The sequence below is a fragment of the Tauraco erythrolophus genome, chromosome 3 (genome assembly GCF_009769465.1).
Source record: "Tauraco erythrolophus isolate bTauEry1 chromosome 3, bTauEry1.pri, whole genome shotgun sequence".
Classification (NCBI taxonomy): domain Eukaryota; kingdom Metazoa; phylum Chordata; class Aves; order Musophagiformes; family Musophagidae; genus Tauraco; species Tauraco erythrolophus.
Window position 1 is genome coordinate 36,284,763 of NC_141467.1, and position 24,762 is coordinate 36,309,524.

General features: G+C 37.7%; 1 protein-coding gene across 1 annotated transcript in view; it reads right to left on the reverse strand.

The window, feature by feature from the left end:
• LOC104375270 (dynein axonemal heavy chain 5) overlaps positions 1 to 24,762 on the reverse strand; it is a 168,285-nt gene that overhangs the window by 40,286 nt on the left and 103,237 nt on the right. Inside the window, exons 60-68 of the mRNA XM_086609153.1 lie at positions 18,880 to 19,098; positions 16,507 to 16,683; positions 11,543 to 11,737; positions 9,231 to 9,386; positions 8,779 to 8,961; positions 5,361 to 5,531; positions 4,580 to 4,958; positions 3,177 to 3,448; positions 1,133 to 1,297 (exon numbers count right to left, since the gene is read on the reverse strand). Of these exons, the coding sequence (XP_086465279.1) occupies positions 1,133 to 1,297; positions 3,177 to 3,448; positions 4,580 to 4,958; positions 5,361 to 5,531; positions 8,779 to 8,961; positions 9,231 to 9,386; positions 11,543 to 11,737; positions 16,507 to 16,683; positions 18,880 to 19,098 (1,917 nt within the window). The remainder of the gene's footprint in view (positions 1 to 1,132; positions 1,298 to 3,176; positions 3,449 to 4,579; positions 4,959 to 5,360; positions 5,532 to 8,778; positions 8,962 to 9,230; positions 9,387 to 11,542; positions 11,738 to 16,506; positions 16,684 to 18,879; positions 19,099 to 24,762) is intronic.

A 24,762-nucleotide genomic window follows, 5' to 3' on the forward strand; every position in this document is an offset into this window, starting at 1 on the left:
ATTCATAACATAGGCCATGAAAACAGGAATCCAGTCACAACTACCCAATGTGTTTACTTGGACTTGAAAAGGGATTAAAAAAAAATTGCCCATTTCCAGTCTATAAATATTCTTGCAGTTAATTTCAAATCTTCTACAAAGTCAAAATGTCTCTCATATCTTAGAAAAGGCAATAGAATATTTTGTGAATAGAAATAAAATTGTTCTTCCAATGTATTGCTTCCAATAAACCTAAAAATCCTGCTCTCCCAACTGCCACCCTTCTCCCTCCCTATGTCTGTATATTGTCTGGCTATCTGGCTGCACAGTTCGTGGGGACAAGGATCGCATCAACAACTTCAGATTGAAGATTCCTACATTTAAGCACTCAAGTCAGAGTTAGATCATAATTTAAGCACTCTTCAGCCCAGTCAGAAAAGTAAGAGAGTCCTGATTTTCAAAGAGAACGACCATCTAAACTTTCTGAAGAGATTTGTGGGTGGTCTCCACTTTTACAAGTAAGTCTTACTTAGTACATACAAAATTCCTGCACCTCTGAATGAAGATGCATTCTAACAGGGAGGAAAATTTATGGAGATCTACTAAGAATAACCTCTTCTTGGGAAAATTCTACTTACATCTACATTGTGAACCATAAAACACAAAGCACAGAATGTCTTAAAGTGATGCTGTGCTGTAAGAAATGTTGAACACCTCCATCAAGTAAACTGATTGAATGGTAGGGTCTCCAAATTAATTTCTCTTGTCATGATATTTATTATTTTTTTCTGTATCTTCCTGCAATCATTGTTACTGTCAGCTCCTACAGTTAAATGTGACAATGTAAACCACAGGTACTGCTTTGTTCTTATAGCTAAGTACTTTCACTGAGTAATGGAGTATCATAGTCTGCTGGATAAAGACAGCGAAGGCTCACTGGAATCAATCAATTAGAAAAACCAAGAACATAACATTTCCATTTCCTCAGTAAATGCATTTTGGCTACTGGTCCAAAATTAACTTCCAGAGAACACTGGTATTAATATAAATATAATTATTCAAATTCATATAAAACGTGGAAATACCATTTCTAGTTCAAAGAATAGTTTCAAATGTCTTTATTAGTTCTAGCAAACTCAGTTTATGAGAATACCTTTGATTTTGCAAGACGTTCTATATTTTCAGTGGGGTCAGACCCCATTGATAAAAAGCATGTCAAAGGTGTTCGACAGTCGCTTTCTGCCCACATTGCTTCCATTTCAAGAATAAATCCTTCCGCATATTTCCCTCCAAGAGATTCTGCAATGTAGTGTCGAGCCTAAAAAAACACAAGTTACCAGAAATACATACCTTTTAGTTTTCTTTTATTTATTTAGCATTAAACGTTGATGTGGAATTTACCAGTACCTACACTGGAAGGCAATGACTTTCTAAACTTTCATTTTCAACTTCGGTGTAACAAAAGTTACAGCCCACAGGAGGCAACCATTGAAATTCTCACATAGCAAACTTCAAACAAAGAAAAGAAAGAATTCTGCTCACACAACAGCCATCTTGTGAACACTGTTGCTAGAGGATGCTAAATGTTTTTTTAAAAAGAACTAAAGAAATCCATGCAGAATAGATCCACTGTCATCTTCAAGGACAGCCTAGATACAGTCCCTGAATTACTGACTGCTAAAGCCTGGTGGATAGCCAGACAAAAGAGTTGCTCTATACCAGCCCCATTCTTAGCTCCTCTAAGCATATATTGTTGACACTGTCTCTACAGCACAGCAGATTACACAGATCTTTCATCTGACCCAGTTACAATCTTCCATATGTTTGTTGGAACTTCAAACAAATTCTCCTGTCCAGTGGTTATCGAATTCAAGTCTCTTACACTGAACATCTATTTCTACAAAATATAAACACAGCTCAGACTTTATTCTTAAAGGTCAAACGTTCCCTATGCCTCTATTGTCCTCCTTTCACAGACATTTTCTAAAAGGACTCCTAAAGCTATCCTGGAGTATGACATGCTTTTTTGATTGATATCATTTTCCAACTGTGTAAACTACTAGCACAGCTTCTGAGGCATGTATTACGGAGAGAAACACCCAGGAACAAGGTGGACTGAATAAAATGTTCGTTCCAGAAAAAGATAACTCAGTCATCTACTACTGAATGTAACTTTTGCCCTAGTGAAGAGAGGTAAAATTTTGTAACACTTAGGAAACACAGTAGGGAAAGAAGAGATAAAGATGATAATAACAGAAAAGATCCTTTCTTTCCTCAAAAATGTAAAAAATTACAGTTTTTGAAATCACTGTTCAAAGACATTCTTTCTCAAAGATGGTTGTGCAAGACAATAAGAGTGTTGATAAATGAGCAGTAGTAGCTTTATTTTTTTGGCTTGTTTAAATTGTGGTAGATAGAGCTCCCACATTTCTCTCTTATTGACCCACTGAAGACAAGAAAAGGAAAAAGGATGGAGGGGGGGGGTCTTGTTGAAAAAACGGTCCATGAAAAAATGGTGTTCCCTAAATACAACATAGATGCTATCACAACATGTAACATATGAAGTGGAGATACACAGGAAATCGAAAGTACTACTTGAAGCGTAGCTAAAGACAAAAAAAGTGAAAAGAGGATACTCATAGGCTTTTACACCTCTTTTAGGCCTACATAAAGAAGAAAAATCCAAATATCACAGACTATGGAGAAAGTGCTAATCCATTGCAGTTTCTTTTGCAATATCTGCCACGAGACAGTCTTAATTATTACTTCCTTAGCATGGAGGGTAAGTGAACAGTTCATCTGCTATTTTAGTGCACCTGTCATCAAAGTGAACTGTTCTCTTTCCACTTCTTCTGTGAAAAAACAGGGATGTGTCTTCTGATTCACTGCAAGAATGCAACTGCTTTACAAGTTTCATGACTCCACTTTAGAAGCACCACACAAAATGAATGGTATTCTTATTGCTCCAACACAATTTATTTCATGTTTTGCAATGTCCTTCCTAATTTATTGCAATTAAATAAATTAAAAATGATTTCTCATATATTTAGGATGAGGATTTCAATATTTGATTTTCTAAATAGCTCACTCTGCAATAAATATTACGATAAAAACAAATTCAGAGAACATAAGTTCGGAACTAGCAGTTCTATGGGAGATGCCACATGGCATAACCATTGTACGAAAGCATCTCTTACTTGGGCAACGGTATGATCGGGGCACCAGCTACGGACAAGGAGCAGTTTACGGAATTGATCCAGTAAGCTGTCATACCCATCAGGAATAACAGCTTTTTCAGGTGCTTCTTCATCAAACCAAGCTTTCCAAGACTTCTCATTCCTAGCAACTTGCACCAGAAGTTGATTAAAAGGGTACAAGCTAGACAACTGCACAAGATTGAGCCAAGTCATGTCAAGGATCCACTTTTTTGGTTTTGGTTCCACAGAATTCAGATCCAAACTGGCACCTCCTGCAAAGTGAGAAACATTATAGAGAAAAACAATCATTGATAAACAGAAAAATGACAAATACTAAAAAATACTTATTTCTATAACTTAGGGACTAAAAATCTTTGTGAACCAGGACATGGAGACCTAGAATTTGCACAGGAAACTCATTTAACAAAGACCTATTAGTAAAGTGGTCTCAGTGACTCACAAAGCTGATATCTCAGTAATTTTTGTGCTGCTTTTTTTCCATCTGTGGAGTTGGAATAAAACTTGCCTACCTAAATCAATACTCAAACCCAAGTCTTCAGACCAGATGTAGAAAGGACCTATGGTTAGTCCAATCTCCCTTCACCTACGTACAGAATAAGAAAGCACATGGCGTACTCATTTCCAGGACTGTACAACCTCAACAGCCTCTTAGCTCAACCATCACTCCGGCGTCATGCCCATTTGCACCTCCAACACAGCTGAGTCACAGCTGAACATTAAATTGGTGTTTGCAAAGCAAACTAAAATATTTGGATGATAAGTACCTGACTGTACTGATCTTATCTCGGTACCTGTTTGTACTTATTGTATCTTGGAGACACTGGGGTCCACCCTCCCCAAAATTTTATAAAGTTTACTAAATTTTTTCTTTGTCACTGTGTCTGAGTAGTGACAGGCATAGCGCTAGCATAATGCAATGCAATATAACAATGTTTTACAATGTGTAATAGATTTCCCCTTTTTTATACTGACACTTAAATGTGGTAGAGTCCTCTTGCATTCTCATGCCTGCTCACCAGCCATCAAAAGAGATTTTGCTGACTGTCTCCAAGCTCACAGAGATAGGTATATGGTAACTCAAAAAAGAAGCACATGGGAGAAAACTATAGAGTCTCTCACAAAGTAATGGTCATTTTCCTGTTTTGAGATGTAAAAGAGTTAAATATCCTCATCTAAGCATTATTTTGATAATAAATAATCTATATTGCTCTTGTTTGGGAAAATTTGACTCTTAATTCCTTCTTCGGCTGTATATGCTTTCATTCACCAGTTAAAAAACATTAGATTCCCTGGATGCAACATACTGTCAGTGCAAGAACTGCAAAATCTGAATTTGGCAGTTCACGGACATATGTAAACAGGAACATTTTTAGAGAAATTACCTTTGATCAGTGTTTCAAACTCAGTATGTGAAATTTTCTTGGCCTGTAAGTCAATCTTCAGTGCCAGAAGCAATGTAAACAGGAATCTGTGATTTTCATACAGCCCTCGAACTGCGTACTTGAAGACTTCATAGGTGAGATGCTCGATTACATATACTACCCTTTTTGCTGTGATCTGAGATCTCTGAGATCTTTCCACTGATAGGTCAAAAATGCCAAGGAACTGCCGTAAGGATGTTTGGTACATGACATTAACCAAGCTCATTTCCACAATTAGGAAATAAAGGATACTACCACGACCAGCAACAGGCCGATACTCTTCACGTGCAGTATTGATTTTCACCTCTGTCTCCGCTGCTATGTTTAATTTTTCACTGACCTTAAAATTAATGGAAAAGACCACGAAGATTAAGTCATGTCACTTGTGATTTATACTGCACAAGCAAAAAGAAAAGGTCTTCATTAAGATCACAATGGTATTTTTAGTAAAGCTTTGCTTCCCTCTGTCCATGTGTTCAAACACCAAGCACAATGGGATCTCATTCAAACTTACACCTGCAAAGTATGCCTGGTACTATTAAGCACTATCCAGGTAATAGTTTAATTTTGTAATACTTTATGAAGAAAAAATGATAGGGTTTCTACTACTTATTTGTTAAGAAGTCAGATGTTACATAGTGGCTCTGAATGGAAAAAAACAAAACCAGAAAATAAAAATCTGTTTACAAATAATATTTGAATTAAAATTACAAAATGTATCTGCAATGCATTCAAAATTCACCTCTTCTGCTGTTGTTTTAGTGATTCTTAGGACTTCTATAAGTGACTCATCTTCAACCAAAGAGCCCTCTGTACTGGTTAGACGGAAGAGTAGATTATCCTCAAGCTCCTGCATTTTCCTTTTGTTAGATGTCACTTCTTCCATCAGTTTTACTCTTTCTGCTTCCAGTTCCTGTATTCAGAAATTTTCCATAGAATATTTAAGATTAATTCAAAGAAAGACTCCTTATAATGACACGGAAAACGTGATTTCATGCATGATAGATTGGACACTTTGTTGCTTTTCCTATAAAATTCAAAAACATTATATACTAAAGTAATTTATATGTGTACTGCATTTATTTGATTAATGCAGCATACTGAGGAGTGAAAACACATCAGAATTATAAGGAAAAGCTTGCTCCAGTAAGATGCACAAAGCACTACAGCTAGTTTCCGATGGGAAGTGATAAAAGCCACATTACATTAAGTACTTAAAATTAAATCAGACAAAGGACTGAAAGATGCATTGAATAGATGGATTTTACATTGTTAGGGAAGTTGACTGCATGACCTTTTCCATTTCTAGTTTCTGTGCTTCTGTGACTTTGAAAGATACACTCCTCTACTGCTTATAAAATAGGAAATGTTACAATTATTATCTATGTCATACAGAATTTTTATGCTATTTCTACGAGACAGACAATGTCAAGGGAACAATGACAGACATGTCAACACACTGCCAAGTGAAATGAGGCATCTATACTGCACAGTCCAACACAGCTCAGGGGTACCCTTGCTGGCTACCTTTATTTAATCAATCAAGTCAACCTTGCTGTAAGAAAAGAGTAGTTAATAATACCAGTCTACCTACACCTATGGCTTCAGTTTATTTTCATTCTTGTCAACATGCCAGGCTAGAGAAAAAGGAGATGTACAGAGTTACGCAGTATAGAAGAGGCTCTCCTGCAATTCAAAGAAGTGACAAATTTCTTTACTCTCACAGACTTCTTATTTGGAAATTTGTTTGTATAATATGTTTTAGGGCTATAGGATGTAGCTCTGTGGAAACTACAAATAACTGTATCCCAAAAGAGGAGAATGACTTACGCATCAGTCATTTAGCTTCAAATTTTCTGCATTTTCTCCTCTTTCTTTACCATTAATGTAAAAAAGATTAGAATTACACAAAAGGAGCAGTTCTACAGAACACTCAAACATGTATTTAAGTACATTCTTAAATTCCACTTAAAGACATGCTTAATTTAAGAACAGGCACTTCACTCGTTCTGTTTGTAAGCCTGTAAAGAGTGTCTTTTAGAAAATCAGCAAATATACCAGATGCCAGGCTTTTGTTTGCAGGAGGATTTCACAACTGCATTTGTAACATAAAAAATAGCTGTCCTGAACAAAAATGGTGGCAGCAACTGCATTATCAAAGTACAAAAAGATGCTGATAATTTTTTTTTTTTTCATATAGCTACAGGAGCAACCTTTAAAGTTGAGAAGAATAAATGCTTCTTTGATCATATATATTTCATTGATCGCTATAGAAATCTTTAAGAATGTCTTGGTTCCTTTAACCTATTACTTAAGTTCAGTGATCATAAACTTGTCTTGTTTGTAGTAGAAAACCTGTTCTTCAAATTGTCTGTTCATGCTCTGTCTTTTCTTTGAACTAAATTTATCAGAGCTCCATTGGCTCTGGCTATTTACACCAGGACATTAATCTCTTATTGAGACAGAAGAGACAGAACAGCCATGATTTCTTCATACCTGCTAAAGGGAAGAAGCTTAATAAATGTTGATCACCTGCAACCATGTCCCTGTGCAGCAAGTAGTATTGATACTAATCAGCTACCCTTGCAGCTCTCTTCAGCTGATAGACAGGACTGGATGAATATTTTTCAGTGATTATATCTTTGACCCAAAATGCAGTCTAGGTGTTGCTACATACATTCAGTATGAATTCTCTAACAGTTTTGTCCAGGAAAAAAAACACAGAGCAAGGATATCTGTGTGTGGGGAGATGAGTTTTATATGTAGGTCAGCAGAAATCTTGATTTAAACCTCTATCTCTTGTCAGAGGTAAGTTCCTCAGGATAGTCCCAGCCACTCCTGCTGATGCTGTTCAATTTTGTTTACATAAACATGCATCTGTGGGAGTGAAGGTTAGAAATTTTGCTTCCCTAGCATTTGTCCCGCCCTGCTAATGGATAGCTTTTCCTCAGTATCTGCTGTTGTAGCTTTTCCATTTTTCATGGAACAATTCACAGGAAGTTTGGGCATAACAATAACTTTCCAGCCTCTGGTTGTGACTGTCAGACTGAAGGAAGGGCACTTAGATTCCAGTCCTTATTTCATCAAATGCTCATTTGAGCAAAGTGAAAAGGTGTTGACTGGAGAAAGTGACACCGCCACTAAAGCACACTGGTTAGAATATGCTTCGGGAAGGCAAAGGAGGAGGAATGAATTCCCCTTAGGTGAGGAACTGCTCTCACATGAGCAAGCCTACATGAATGAGTTACTGAAAGCAACAGCTCTGCTATTCCAAACCTTAATTTTTGTTACTTTTCTCACAAAGACACAATCAGGAAATGTTCCCTTTGAAATAAGTAAATCATTCAATGTGATGTGAAATACAACTGTGCTTTCACTTTCATGAGAATGGAAGAAAATATTTCATTTTAGTGTAATTGGACCATAACATTCATGTATTTATTGGAATGACTGCCACAGTAAAAAGACCACCTTTGTCCCCAGTGCCTGTGATGAATTGACTCCTAAGGTTTTGGATAACCAGGCTGTTAAATTAGATCACACAAAAAGAAATAGGAATGATCTAGGAATTAAATTATTGTGGATGATGTCTCAGATTTGATATTATGAAATAAAACTCTCAAAAAACACCTGAGAGAAGATTTTCTTTCTTATATTTGCTTCCGCATAATCAGTGGAAATTTTATTAAGAGCAGAGTCAAGCCAGTGTTCAGGGTTCCTTAAAAATCTCGTATCTCCTTGCACACTAGAGCCTAGCTGGCAAAAGTAGTTCGAGTTCATAAGAATTTTTTCATGTAATTCAAATTAAGTTTGAAAAGGAATTCAGAAATAAAAGAGGTTTCTGACTGAACAAGGAGCCTTTGCTATATATGAAAGAATAAAGATGCTTTATGTATGTCATGTATATGCCTGTGATGTATTTTTAATGAGTAATTTTCTTTCTTCTCTTTCCAAGGCCAGATCTTAAAATACATGTTTAGGTCCCTCCATTCAATTAAAAACCAGCTCCACATTGTCTTTCAGCAAATGCGCAAACCCCTAAACTTTCATTCACATTTTTGTTCTTGCATTTGATTTCAACCAAGACCTTGAATATATCCACTCATGGTGCACATATTGAACAAGCCTTCTCTATACAAATATTGTAAGCTACTAGATACCTGTTTTTCTGTGAGGATGACACGGCCAAGGAGCTGATCTTCCAGCCCTTTCATAGTAACAGTAAAGTCAATCACAGTTGTTCTTGCACTAATTTCTGGAGTATAGGCAGGATTAGCCAATTTTGTTGTCATATAAAGCGTAAACCCCTTCATCAGATCTACCTCCTTGTCACCTACTTTTACCTGAAAATAAAACATGTTACTCAATTTTCAAAAGCTGAATTCAGAAAAAGTTATTTTATCTAGTGAAAAATAGATTAACTCTTTTTTTAGGTTTTTATTTACACTTTTTAAACTTGCTGTTTAAGGAGTAAAAAAAAAATCCAATCCCATGAGTTCATTACTCATCTTTCTAAGTGTTGAAAAGGTGTGAATCTTGGCAGTATCCAGACTACCAGATACCCAGTATTTGTCCTATTGTTTCTTAAATTTATGTTCACAATTCATCTTACTTTGTGTGCTGAACCAGATTTTATGAAATTTTTTTCCAAGATGTTATCTAGAGCAGGATCAAGTTCCTCTCCAACATCTTCAATTAACAAAGGTCGGCCAAAGGACAGGCAGTCTTCTATATGACTTCTGAAGAACTTGTCGTTCATAGTTGTGACCTAGGAAGATCGGTTCACAATATAGCATGCATTCACAAGTACATAGAGAACAGTATAATTTCTATTCAAACTTTCAATCTCAGGTGTAAAGGTATAACCTAAACGCTGGGGTATTTAGAGTCTTGACATAACTCTGTTCCTCCTGGACCTTACAGGGAGAGAACCCAGATTCTTCTAACACAGCTGACACCTGAGCCAGGATGTCTAAAAGTCCATAACTCAAATTTCTTCAGTAAAGCTTCCTCTGCATTTAGAGGCTGCATCTGTGTGTATTCAAATCCGTGCAAGTTTTCAGAGTGCTCAGGAGCTCAGTAGTTAAGGCCAGTCAGGATTCACAAATTTCATGGGCTGGATATTCACACATACTGATCATAAGGCAAGTCTAGAAGATGTTTTTCTCTGGCTCATCAGTTAAGTGTCATCATCATTTATATTGTATGAATAGTGAGGAAAGAGGAAACGGTATTTTAATCTACATCTCCCAGTCCCTGCTTTGGTGACTTTGTGATATAAGATCTTTACGCGATTACTGGACCAGGGAATGGAACCTGTGTGTTCGCAGATCCCTTCCACAGGCTGTATGCCAGCACATGGGAGAGAGCAGCCACCTGCAGGGTGGGCGATTACAGACTCAGAGCCAATTAAGGCAGGGAACTGAAGTTGCAGCTTGGAGGACAATTCAAAATTATTGAGGAAAAGGCTACAACATGGCAGAAAGAGTAAGCATAGGCCCCTAACTGAAGGAGATTCACTGTTGCCACTCCTGAGCCCAGCTTGGCAGCTCTCTGAAATCCTGAGTAGGAGATGCAAGTCTCAAAGAGGATGTAATATGAGATACATCCTTCTCTCTATTGTTTCCTGTTGGTTACTCACACTAGTGTTTCTTGATGCAATTTTGGGGGGCCAAAGTAAGGTTTGATGTAATTTAGAGGAAGCCATGTTACCTACACACAGTCACAAAATGCCTAAATTCTTCTGTGAATACAACTTATGTTTTAGGAGAGCTTTTCATCATGTTTTTAAATAAAGGAACACATTTTTCCAAGATCTTTGAATGTTGTACATTATTTTTCTGTCTCTTCTCAGTCAATACTTCTCATTTCTAGCTGTGTTTCTACATCATTTTTTGAGCACGTTCAACTTACCAGAAACTAGATTTGGTGTAGGACTGAATGTTGGTACTTTCTTAACAGTGCTAGGAAATAAAGATCTAGGTCAAGCTCCAGAAGGTTAAGGATTTAGCTAACGACATCACCGAGATGCCATCAGCTCTCTGGATGTCACTATCCTTACCTTCATTCTCAGTTATCCATCAGTCTCATTTTGAGTGAACATAGCATACCACAGTATTCATGTGATAATCAACAGTTGTAGGATAGACTTGATTTTAACAACTGATATTAACAACTGACACTTTCGTATCATGCTCAATATGTCCTGAAAATATATCATGCACTTAGATCTTTATCATAACCCATCTTATCCTTATTGGTGTAACAAAGCATGGAGGGTAGACTGATTAGAAGGGGATAAAAAAGAAAGCTTTGAATTAAATAGAAGACCCAGATCCCAAACAGGATGCACTGCTAGACAGAAAGTGAGAAGGGTGGATAAATTAATTTATCACATGCATTTAATCATCAAGATGCAGCCTAAATTTGGCCTTTGTCTTTTATATGACTCAAAGATCACTAGATTTCCATTCTACCTCAGGCCACTGTTCTTTTTGCAGTTCCTCCCTTTTCCTTTTCCCTATTTTCCTCTTAAAATACTTACCCTAAAATGTTATTGCCATGCAGCACCAACTGCCTGATCCTGTCTGGTCTTGATTTTGCAAGTCAGTTACTTTCCTCTATGTTTCTCTTTCTTTATGACAAGTAATTAAAAGATTCATCATAAAAATACATATGGCATAACATATAATTCCAATTTGCTCTTGAAACTGTCTTTCTGGGAGACGATAAAGCAGTACAAGCTGTTTCACCCTGATACAGATAGGTCACAGATTTTGCGTCAGTCTTGTTTTAATTTCTGCCTAACTGTATACTATAAACATCAGATTTCAATTACACGTGGCCAAAGTATGACAGAAAAAACAGTTGGCATTGCAATGATGTGAAATGACACACACACAAAAATATTAAATGAACTATTACCTGGAGTCCATTATTCTTTTCCTTATTTTTAATCCAGATCTTTCCTTGACCTTGCGGATCAATCAGCAAAGGATATCTAGATGCTTTTGTGACAATGATGCCATTCTGAATTGAAAGGTCATCATTTGGAAGACCCTGGAGGTTCCATTCACCCACTGTAGCATTGTCAACAAGCATACCAGTAAGGTTCAGGTCCTAATAACACGTAATTACAAAATTAGTACCATCCAGCGGTGTTATACTAAAATGTTTGATGGAAGGTATTTTCTTATTCTGATCATAATGCATGATATAATGTATTCGGTAGTTACTGTTCACTGTTTCCTTTTTTTTTTAAAGTTCAGTGCCTAAATCTTTGAAGTTGGTCAATTATGAAAGTGAATTCTGTTGAGGCTTTGATGTCCATCAAAGAGTGTCGGAGAGACTCTGAAGCTAGCTCAATATGTAATGACAAGCTGATTTTGGTATTGGCAAACTCTTTTCTTGCTAGCTCAAGAGAAAGGGTTGTCTTGGTCACAAGAGCTTCCTCCTGCTGTAAAGTGCCCTCCAAGTATGTATACAAATACAAGATGGCTCGTGGGAGACTCAGAGAAGAAAGATTTTATGAGCTATGAATCAATAACCATAAACTATCACAGAAAGTTATTGTTGCTATAGTCAGAACTCTTCCCAGCTCATGTATTCTCCTAAAGCTTGATTTGCACACATTGACTAACCTGCTTTATTTTATTCACTATGAACAGTGACCGGCCTCTCAAGAATGAGTATGAGAAGAAAACAGTGCTTAAACACAAACCAAGCTCTCCAAATTAGAAAAGTAGCTTAATAATGATGTGAGTTTTAAAAAAAATAAAATTGAAAGGAGTTTTTTATTTCCTCCTTAGATTTTTCACTCAGTAGTTCCTATTTGTAAGCTTTCTCTACAAACATAGAATCATAGAATGGTTTGGGTTGGAAGGGACCTCAAAGATCATCTAGTTCCAACCCCTCTGCCATGGGCAGAGAAATCCTCCACTACACCAGGTTGCCCAAAGCCTCATCCAACCTGGCCTTGAACACTTCCAGGGATGAGGCATCTGCAACTTCTCTGGGCAACCTGTTCCAGTGCCTCACCACCCTCACAGTGAAAAATTTCTTCCTTAGATCTGATCTAAATCTACCCTAAACAGCAGCAAAGTAAATTTAGTTAATTTATATGTATAATGCCATACACAATGATGTGTGTATGGACAGAAGTCCCTGGTTGAGACATATGATGGCTCATATATCCTATTTGGGAAAGAACTTCGTTGCATATTTGAGTATAAAGCAGAGGTGTATGTGTTTCCCTAAAACAGAGAAGAATTTACTGACATACTTCCATTTAAATTACTTCTAATTGAACTTCAGTCAGCTTTAGTGTAAGCACCTTTGTGTACGCTTTCTTTGGTGGAAATATTTTTCTTAATCAAGATATTTATAAATATTGCATTTCAAGCTCATATGTTAAATGGTCATAGAATCAACACGTTTAAAAAGAAAGAAAAAGCCTGCAACTCCTGCAAAAATCACATAATTCAGCAATTGAAGCCTAAAGCAAAATTTCAAATACTGTGAGACTTGTGATACAATCATGAGAGTTAGTAATACCAGTGGTTGCAAGACTCAGAAGCTTTTTTACTCCTTTGATTTTTTTACTACCCTGATTATTGAAGAATCTGAATGAAGCAACACAAACCATTCTCAGAAGACAGAGAAACTTTAAGAATCACATTTCCATTTGTGAAAAGGACAGTAAAGCATTTAATAGCCAAAATTTTCAGCAATTGGAACCTAAACCCATATTTAGCTCCTTAAGCAGATGAGTAGGGTCTCAACAGCTTTGAATTTTTTCTTACTGCAGCAGGAAGTATCAGTCACTATGCAACTCTGAAACTTAGCTAATTTAAGTGCCTAACTACACAGATAGATAGCTAATTTTAAACAGCTCTCTCTAAATTGCTATGCCTAAATGACTCATACACCCACAGCCAGTTAGTCTGTGACAAAGCCAGGCAGATGTCAAGCCTTTTCCTTGAACTGCAAAGCTGCTTTCTTTCCTGTGGTGTGAAGCATCAAGAGAAGCCCATATGCTGCCTTTTGTGAGTACTTAATTCACTGGAAAAAATTAAAACTGTCTCCCATACACTATCATTGAAATCATAATCCTGTCTTCAACAGCAACTATCTAAACGGAATGGTAATTATGGTTTGAAACTCATTAATTATGGCATCCTATGTCTAACCTGTCTATATTAAAAATAAAATAAAATAAAAGAAGCGACACAGAAACCATCAAAAAGTACTCCTCAAATTTTGAGGGATGCAGCTGAGTAGTAATGTGGTCAGAACATCTTCATAAAGCCAGAATTTTAGTTCGTTATGTCTTGTTTTCTAAGGACATTACACATCCAAGTTCTTATCCTTAAATGGTAAGAATCTTGACAGATATTCCCCCAGGTAAGTAGCTTCTAAGAACATCTTGTACAGTGAATTTGAGAAAGAGCCTCCCTGGGATGAATGTATGTAGGATAACTCCCATACCACACTGGTAAAGAATCTTGCCTGAGACTACACTGCTACTGGTACTTTATTAATAAATCCATCTTGGCCTTACATATTACTTATCATCACGAGCTTTCAAAGAGCTTTGCTGTGCAAGTCAGAATCATCCATCTTTGTAAGTCATAGCATAAATTGGGCTGGGCTGTGAGGCTCACTCTGTCAGGTCAAGGTTAATCACTGTTATGAGAAGCATTATGCACCATTTAATGTGAAAAACAAACCAAAACCAAACCAAAAGATTCACAAGTAACTTCTATGAGACAAATGGCATGACAAACTTCTCATGGCAAAGAGGTCTTCCTAAGCACACGATTTAAGTGTCAAATCCCCACAAATCTGAAAAGAAGATGCAGCAGGGATACCAATCTACCTTCAACTGTTTCACAATGGTACAGCCACAGCTGTACACAGGTTGCTCACTTGCTCCCAGCACTTTCCAGCAGCACCTGCTCTGTCAAAAGCTTTGACAGCTGAGGACAGGACCCATTCAGGCTTAGTGCCTCCAGTCCTGTGCCAAGAGTAAGAGAGACCCCTGAACTATTTCTCCAGCCTTTACTGCTGGAGAAAATGTTGGCAGGTATTCACAAAACCAAGTGGAAGGCAACATAGATTGATTACTTAGAAGGAAAGTATTGATTATTATGGCCTAAATTCTGCCTTCAGCATGAATCCATCTTCCAGGTGCAAGGGAGAATATTGGATAGACCTAAAAGTCATGGAATAGGAACAAGGCTGCTGCTGGCCACAAGCAAAGCCTATGCACCAGAACAGGTGCCAGGTCCAGCACTCCTGAGGCAAATAGTAGTAAAAGGAAAGAATAAGATTCACGTAAAGAAACTTGCCCTGTATCATGGTCCCAGCATGCAGGTTGCTCGCTTTAATAAAGGTCATATATGATGTGACAGGGAACTGAAGCTGCATGGTGGGACTGTAGCTCCACTGCATTTTAGGCCACCTCCATCCACACAGGCTTAAGCCAATTGAGGAGAAGCTGCAATGTCGGGCTCACTGAGAACAGCCTCACTGGTGACGAATGTTCATGGGTTTAAGAGCTTAGACTGGAGCAAGTTGAAGTGGTGTAAACCAAGCTTTACAAAATCCAGGTTTTGCTTAACTTAATCATTTCAACAAGACACTTCAAATTAAACTAAATTAAATAGTGTGGGTACACAGCAGAAGGTATGACAGGAGGGTATCGATTGATAATGCAGGATGGTGCAGAGGTGATATTTCCTGGTTCAAAATGTGCCATGTTTTTTTCTATAACTGGGTGTAAGAGTATATTTATGTCAATCAAGACTTAATCAAGCTACACTAAGAATAACAGTGTGAAGCTTTAAAAAGGAAAAACCATTTAGTTCCATTTTACAGACGTTTTCGAGCAAATCTAGATTATCAAAATATTGCACTTAAGTAATCCCAAGTGAAAATAAGGGAAATTTTCCCTCCTAGACTAGTTTGTTGCAGGTTAAAGAATTTATGATGTAATATGTCGGACATACAAAATATATGAAAAAGTTTTCACTCAAATTCACCCTTTATATTCTAGATTTACATCAGGGTAAAAAATGGATATCTAGAGAGAGGGCACATTTTTAGTGGCAGCATTTGGGACTGCAGATGGTAAAAGTGCAAACAGGGTAAATCCTGCTGGGTCCCTGGAAGTTCGTTGGGGCATAACTCCCACCCAAGCCAGAACCCACAGACCAATCTCTCCACCTCTGTGCCATTCTGTGGGCTTAACTTGGGAACTCCTTCCTCAAAGACTGCTTGGAAAACTATAGAGGCACAGTAATACCAGTTGTGGGCTGGTATTCTCAACCACATATTCACAAGTTACTGCTTCTAAGGGGATAACTTAAGATGCTGAGGGAAACAGTTACAATTGGTGTTTTCTTCAATATAGGTATTTTCCACTTTCAGGAAATACTCAATGTGGCTGATTTGCTTGACTTTATGACTGAAATTACAGACACAACATGGCATTTGCAAAAAAACCACCCTACCAACTATGGGGAAAAACTGTGAGTACCTGATGGAACTCCTTATGATAAGGTAAATCTATTCTAAGCTAGTAAATTTTACTTCATTTCCCATATTATGAAATTTCCTCCCAGGGTAGCTGACTTCAGACCGCATCTCTCCCTCAGATTTGGCCTATGGCCTATATACCAATTTTTCAATGCAGGACAGTATAAAGAGGATCTTAAAATGCATTTTTTTCAAAGCTCAGTTGTCAACTGTTCAGATTTTTTATTTTTAAAAAATTTGATGGAATGTGAGAGCCTGTAAATAATCTTCCAATTATGTACTTTTCTGCAGCAGAACATTATTCCTCTGCAAGGCAAAGAGTAAGGTCGGGATGGAACATGAACACTTACATTACTGTATGGAATCTTGTTGTTGTCCATCTCTTTCTTCCACAATTGGAGCAGCAAATTTCTGTACTCCTGATTGAAAGGTCCAGAGTAAGAGAGAAATCCAGTGGCCAGAAGAACATTCCCCACTAAATTAATAATTTGATTTTGAAAGTTTTTGCTGCTTGCTGTCCAACGAAGCTGTATGTAAAATATTATAAATAAGTTAGACTAAGTAAGCACAAAACTAACACGAAGATCTAACTTAAGAATTTATCTCTTTCTAGTAAATGATTGTTCTTCAAACCAGGAGTATTTTTGGCTTCAAATCATTCTTTTCTGAAGAAGAAGAGATGGCAATGACCTGATCAAGTGGAGAAAAAGCATCTTTGCCAACAAGCTCGCCAAACTCGTAGGTGCTTTAAAGGAGGAACAAAGTGGAAGGGAGATGATGGCCAACAATCATGTGGGGAAGTGGAGGACCAGGTTGGCAAACAAAATACGTGGGGTGATACAAAGAGTAGCAACCTTGTAATTTATAAAACAGGGCTAATGGAGAAGCACCCCAAGCATATCCACATAAACAAAGAAGTGCCTACCAGACAGAATGATGGGGATAGCTTTCATACTGTTTCTGGGAAATTAGCACAGCTGGGCAACTCTCTGAAGTGCCACCACGTCCCCGTGATCCCCATGAGATCATGACTCTGCAACCACATGCAAACCTCTAATTTCTTGTTTGTTTTCCATGCTGTGATCCACTCTGATATCTTCTGGAAGGACAACACAGCAAGGCACAGCAATCTAGGAAGTTTTAAGGAGTGCACTGACAAAAAATTCTCAGCGCAGAGCATCTAATGAGCGAAAGCGGTTTGCTGAACCTCAGACTTGCAAACAAGAAATAACTGGCCAGAGATGTAAAGATGTAAAGGGGTCAGCCCCGGCTGAGGGAATTGAGATTGTTCAGCCTTGAAAACAGACGACTCGGGGAATTTTATCAATGTGCACAAATACCTGATGGGAGGGTGTAAAGACAATAGTGCCAGACACTTTCCAGGAGCACCCAGTGAAAGGACAAGGGGCAATAGGCACAAATTGAAATACAAGAAATTACAATTAAAGACACAAAAATGCTTTTTTACACTGAGAGTGGTCAAGGACTGGAACAGGTTGCCAAGAGAGGTTGTGGAGTGTCCATCTTCAGAGATATTCAAAACCCAATTGAACTATGCCCTGAGCAACCTGCGCTATTTGACCTTGCTTTGAGCAGGAAGTGGTTGAGTTAGCTGATCTCCAGAGGTCCCTTCCAATCTCAATTGTTCCATGATTCTGTGACTTTCTTTTTTTTTTTTTTTTTAAATTTTATTTATTCCTTTCTCTCCAGGTTTCTGTTCCCTTCCAACCACTCTGCAAGCTATCTTGGTCAGGACCTACATGTTTTAAATTTAGAAAATATGCATTTAAACCAATGTCAGTTTTGCCCAAGGCTCCAAGTGCGTTTTAATATATAGCCTTTTAATTTTTTGTCTGAATTTTCACAAGTAGAATGGAATAATAGCTCTTACAAGACCACATAGCACAAGGCTTCAGAAAACCCACAATAAGGCACTGTAGCTTCCTATTTCAGTGTTGTTGTTAAATTTAGAAATTCACTGAAAAATACAGTAAAGCATCTATCATTTTTGACTGATATATTTTGAAGTGCAGATATGCAAACAAATGCTAAAGTCCCGGCCTCACAGGATGCAATGGTTGAAGTCAAAACTCTCATCAATTTTGACTCTGTGTGAAAACAACCAAGGAATTATCAAATCAAATAATCAGATGAGAAAAAAGAGTACCCTCCTTCCTCTGGAAACCTTCAAGCTGAAGCCAGAAAAATCTGCACAGGAAAGGTAAATTTCAAGCTCAGTGCAGAGGATAACGATTAGCCCATAATTCTGTAAAGGCTCCAGTAGAAATATGAACTTCAAACATAATTCAGGAAATTAGTCAAGCTTCAAATTCCTATTCTTGTATACTTGGTGAGAAAAAGAGATTAATCCTTCTTATAAATATTTTAGGGCAATTATTTAGGTTAAGCCTAATTCCCCTTCTTACTAAATCTAAAAGGAATTTGGCTCCTTGGCTTTAAATCTGAACTTTATCTCAATACGAGCCATATGATATGACATAAATCTTCATACAGACGAATTAAGTTAACACAAGACATCATTTTACTTCATTAGATACATTACGTTCAAGCAAAAAACATACATATAGCTAAAATAAAGTGTCATACAATATCGAGATGTTGCCATGCCTTGGATTTCTTGAGCACTCTTAATGAACTTTATGGAGCATCCTCAAACCTGAGAGCCTACTTTGTGCTGGAAACCTACTCATACGCACTAGTACCTTTTCTCCACCTAATCCTTCAATCAGAGCTGTGGCATTGTTCATCTTCCTTCTGCATGCCTCAGCATCATCAAGTAAGGCCTGCTTCTCTTTCATAGCAGTGTCATACATGGCTTGTACTTGATCCAGTTCCATTTGCTTCTCATCCAGCTGAATTTGTGCATTATTCAGTTCTGTTTGGGCAGCCGCAAGTCTTCCCTCTTGCAAGGCTAAATTTGCCTACAAACATTTGAAAGTAAAAAGTAGTTAATACCTATTATTCGGCAAGAGTAAATGACATTTGTTTAATGGCACATATTGTATTGTGTTGGGTGCTTTTTACAATAATACATGTTTAATATGACAGCAGTTTTTCTCCTTTTTTACTTTTCAACCTAAAACTGAAACACAGGCATAACATTAAAGTTATTCAATGCAATCTCAAAATGTTTTAATAATATTTTCAGAATGATCTATTGATCACACAATGATCAATGATTTGAAATCACAATACACTTTGAAATAGCTGTATACTAGATAAATGAGGCAACCCATACAATGTTTTTTGTAATATATTCTCAGTGTAAAAGAAAATAAGATAGTCCTTATGGATTATAAAATAATAATAATGGTAATGAAAACTAATCTCCTCTCTTTTCCCATGAATTACTTCTATAATAAAAATATAGCAAATGCATTTTTTACTCCTCTGGAAACTAAAACTCTAGAGACTTTTCTCACATCTCTACATAAATTTGCATGATGAGTTGCCAGTCATTTAAATCTGGCCTCTTAACTTGTATACTCTTAACAGAAAAAAAAGTGTTCTATGAATTCAGGATGTGTTTCCAAATACATGTTTGCAAAGGATTACAGACTGACAAAGTTCTTATGAAATTCACACTTACAGATAAAGGTTGCTTCCATTTACTCTGAATATTTAAAATACTTGTTTAAATATCCTGTATCTTATTTCTTTTTTTTTCTGCTATAAGAGTTATGAAGATGGAAGGTAAGAAACAGTTTTATTACAAAAATGAAATTTGACACATTAAATCACACCAGAAGAGTAATAGTACAAGGAATCTCTGAGATGACTCTTAGCAAAAAGTATAATAATGGGTTGGGTTTTTACATTAGATCTTGACCGAAAATATAGATCTAATTCTTATCAAAATATGTTAAATCAGCAAATTCTTCTTTCTTTGCATAAGAAAAAAAAAAAAAAAAAAAGGAAGAGCCAAGACCATATTTTGAGATCTAGGTATGATAAAAAATGCAGCATGAAGTCTGGTGGATATCAAAAGACAGGTCTGTGAGCATGGAATTGGAAAAGCATATATGTTCTAATCAACAAAGTAGTATTGCTTTACGAGTTACACATCTAGAGAATAGCATTGTCAGCAAAAAAAATTGTTTACTGTAGCCACTGTGTCTGTTGACAGATTCTAGAGATAAACAAATATTTTATAATGGAGATAAGCCTGCAAAATGGCTGCTCATATAATTGCCATCATGCAAGAATGCTGAAATATTTTTACTTGACTGTTTATCAAAGAGCACATTAAACAGCATCTCCTAGAGATAAACACTGTTAAATCAGTGAGTCTTGTTAAGATCCAGCTAAGCAGATTTAAGAACCACTGCTGTTATTTTTTAGTGAATCTTGGGCTACCAGGAAAAGTTTAAACAGAAAAGGATTTTTGAGTAGGTGATGTAGTGTTACTGTCCACCAGGGGAGAGGTGGAGAGGGTGAGGTAAGAGAGAGATCATGCAGAGCTCTTTCTGGATCTTAATAAGAAAGGCCCAACAACAAATGTCCTAACAAGATAACTGCTTTAAAAAGACCCATAATAAGCAGAGGAACATAGATAGTGAGTAAATCTTACATCGTTCAGATGCTGGAAACCCCACATTCATGCAGCATCAGACAGAGCCTGGATAGATTTTCCCATGGCATGCTGCACAGAGCAGATCCTGTCCATGGAGAGAAAACTCTCTTTTTTGGTCATTCAAGCTATTATAAACTCCTCTTATTATTCTGTCTTATTAAATCAGTTACCTTATTAAGCCATCTGTTGGGCCATTTTTACCGAGATCCAGAAAGAGCCCTGAACCAGCCTTCTCTCTCTTATTCATTCCCACGGCCCCTTCCCCAGTGCAGAGCATCCTCTTATCCTTCAACTCTGTGAAGGCTAAAAATGAGAGTAAAACAAAATCATGGCATATTGTTTCACCCCCAGCTGACAAATATTGAGGTTTAACAGGGAACAAGGTCCTTGGAGAGTTGGGAAGAACAGCCTAGGCAGAGCAGCTGGAACAACAGAGAACTTACACCTGGCTCTGTGGATTCATATTTCACCTTGACATTTATCACAGCAGGACATGAGCCTCAATGGAAAAGAATGGCCATGTGAATTCCCAATACATATGAACAATGATGTCTTGTAAATATGAAAAACAGAACTCCATGCAGCAATAAACTACCCACAAATGTGCAAAAGAGTGATAAAACAGACTTCCCAGTTCTTAAGAGCTCTTAAAATGCTACCAGTTTTGAAGATGTTGGGACAACGAAAAAATTTCAGATGAGTACAAAGTAAAATATATTGTACTCTAACACAAAAATACCCCCATTATTATTTGCACAAGACTTTATGGGATTTCTAGAAAATAACTTACAAGAAGAAATTATTTTACAAACAATTTAACAAAAGTTTTCAGCCAGTTTTAGGGTAATCATTACAAAGTAGTAATACATTTTGGTATCAGCTTGATTTGTAGGCTGCTTAATCACATGTGACGGATAACGGTTGATTATTCATAATTAGTCACAAGAATGACTGCTAACATGCCAGGAAGCCCAACCTATGTGATTCCCAAAGGCAGAAAGACTACTTGTTTCAGATTACCCTATGAAATCATCACTATTTGCTCTCTCCCTGTTTTTCATTCCAACTCCATTTTTCAAAATTACATGGGTACAAACACTGCTTTTGTATTGACATCACTGGCGGGTTGGCTGGCAGCTTCCTGTGCAGAGCTTTGCCATGAGAGCAGAAGGCAAGTTCTGCTGCCAAGGAGAATCTGCACAAGAAGGCTATTTACAGTCGCAGGCAGCTTCGTATGAAGATTTCCAGCCAATTACGGGAGAGAAGGAAATGTGTCTCCCAACCACAAAAAAACACTGTGGCCTTTCTAATTTTAGTGGCATTGTTATGTGAACAAGCTTCACACCCTTCATTTCATCCCTCTGAGTCACACAGCAAAGCAAGGATTCACAATTTGTTCCAGTTGGATGCAGTGTGAAAGCCTCAATAAATGGATTTTATGTGAATGAATCATGAGGATTTGAGACATGAGATTCACGCTCTTATCTGTGCTGCTGGAGAGGAGGACTACGCTAGAACATGCCTAGGTTTGTGTGAAAGCAGCAGCTTCAGCCTTTTCTTGCCATTGGCATTGTGGGCAGCCACACAATCTTCTTAACATCTGCTCCAGCCAGTGCCTCTACCTGCTCTCTGTGTCTCTGCATGGGGCAAATTGGAGACAGTACATGTGCCAACAAGGGCCACAGACTAAATTGTTAAGTAGCTATTTTGCCTTCTTTGAGATGCCCTCGGAGAGGACTTCAGAGCACGTGGTGAGGTGATCCTGCCTCTTTTAACCTTTTTGCATTCCACATAAAACCAGCACAAGCAAACACGCCATTCCAGTCCACAGCTACACTGTTAAATTAAACATGCCCAGGACCTCTCTCTGGCACTGAGGTTAACTAGCGTAAACAAGCTCACATTAAACTCTCTCAGTCTCTAAAACAGTATGGCTGCATGCAAACAGCCTTGTAGAACTGGCCCTTGGACCAAGCCAGTTCCTCAAAGGTGCTCAGAGATTGCTGAGAAAATGCTGCTTAGGCAAGATCAAATTCACACTAGGGATCATTCTAACAATCTAACAATGCAGATGATCACTTTCCAATGTCTAGAAAAATTCCCTGGTACTGCTTAATTTATTAGTATTAACATAGCCATAAGTTTCTCGTTGATTCATTACAAACTCAATTTTGCAAAGCACCAAGTATATTCGGCCCTGATCCAAGAAGGCATTTAAATAAAAATGCCTTCTCCAATTAAAAAAAAACTCACAGCCTTTAATGCGACCCCCCCCGTCTCGAATGGAATGCTCAGACCAACCTCAGATCACTCTGAAGATCAGCTGTTGCTCAGTAAATTCAAGAAACTCTAGGAGAACCCCTAAGAAAAAAAGCAGCTGAAACTTTATAGTTCACCAAAAGTAAGGAAGATTTGGAGGCTTCCTAGCATCTCTCTTGTTTCAGGAATTTTGGCCTTCCAAGTTCACTGTTCTTACAGTCTATTCAGTGCTCACTACTGCTGGACCAGGCCAGAAGGCTTCTTGCACTTGGACACTGTCACTCTGCTCATGAACCTCTGTGGATATGCTGGGTGACCACCTTTGCCTTTTGCTTCAGTCCTGTCCTGGGCATGTGGCATCTCACTGATGATTCTCCATGGAAATGCAATCTCAAGCTGCTCCTGTCCCAGATCACTGAAGATTTTGCACATAGACACTCCACTGGTTTGGTATCAGCTTTCTCAGAGCTTCAATATCAGGATAAGTTTGGAGTCACCGTTATTTAGGGAAACATTGTAAGAGAGGCAAACACATACACAGGCTTTGCAGACATTCCAAAGCCAATGTTTTCACTTCACTAATCCAAAAAAATTATACATATGTATACGTATATATGTATACACACATGCAAACAGACCCATGCAGAGTGACAGTAATAAAATCATGGCCTCAATTTCTTCACTATCACTGACTATTCTTTGGGATTAAAACAACCTTGGAAAGGCAGAGAGATCATGGCTCTTATCTGCTTTTCACAGCCTCCCCTTGCTACTGAAAGAATCTCTAGTTTTTCTGTTGTTACATGTCCCAATTTCAATCTGTTTCATTAAGTGATCTAATCCTCCCCTTCACCTCCCAGAGCATATGCTTTCCGTCCACAGTTATTGCGAGCCTTGAATTCAGACTTGAATGCTTGTTTTCCTGCCCAGGGGGCACCACCTTGACAGGAACACACTTATTTAAATGATGACCATCAGATTTCGATACTCCTTGGTTGTTACCTCTTCCTCAGGTGCAAGATTTCCTCTTACTGCCTGCTGTGATTTTTAGTTCAGCATGGAGACAAGTGAAAGCAGAAAAGGCAATAAAGCCTCATATTTAAAACTGAGTTTGACAAGAAGAATCCTCAATATCAAACAGAATTTATAAATCGTAGACAAACTTCCATTGATCATTGTAACAGCCTAAGGAGAACTTAATTAAAATCATTGGAGATATCTCTAAGGGAAATTACACTCCTATAGACAGTGTTTCAATCGGAGGCTAACAGAATCGTAGCAAAAGCCAGGGCTTCTTCATTCTGCTGTGACATTCTTCAACTAATGGATAAAAGCAGATGGCATTTCAGAATTATCAGGCTAATCCAACACGCTTGTTTACTAGGAAACAAGGTAGAAAGGAATGGCTCGTGGTTATGCTGAAGGTTTACAGGAAAGTGGCACACACTTGGTGACCACTGTATGACAAGCAACTACTCAGCACTGTATTTGCAGGCAACATTTGGTTACACTTGCTGTGTTTGATTCTAACTAATCACCCCTAGGCTGCCCGCGCGTATCTAAAGAATGTAGGTCTCCGTTTCTAGGAATGAGTTCATTTTTGCACACTATCTTTACTAAACTATAAGTCACTATTAATTAGTTTTCACAAGTTGTCACATTTAAGATAAATGAGACAGTAAGTCTCAGTTAAGACGCAATTTAAAAATATATTGGATGGATTCTGCAGGTGTTGAAGGGGTTTTATCTCCTA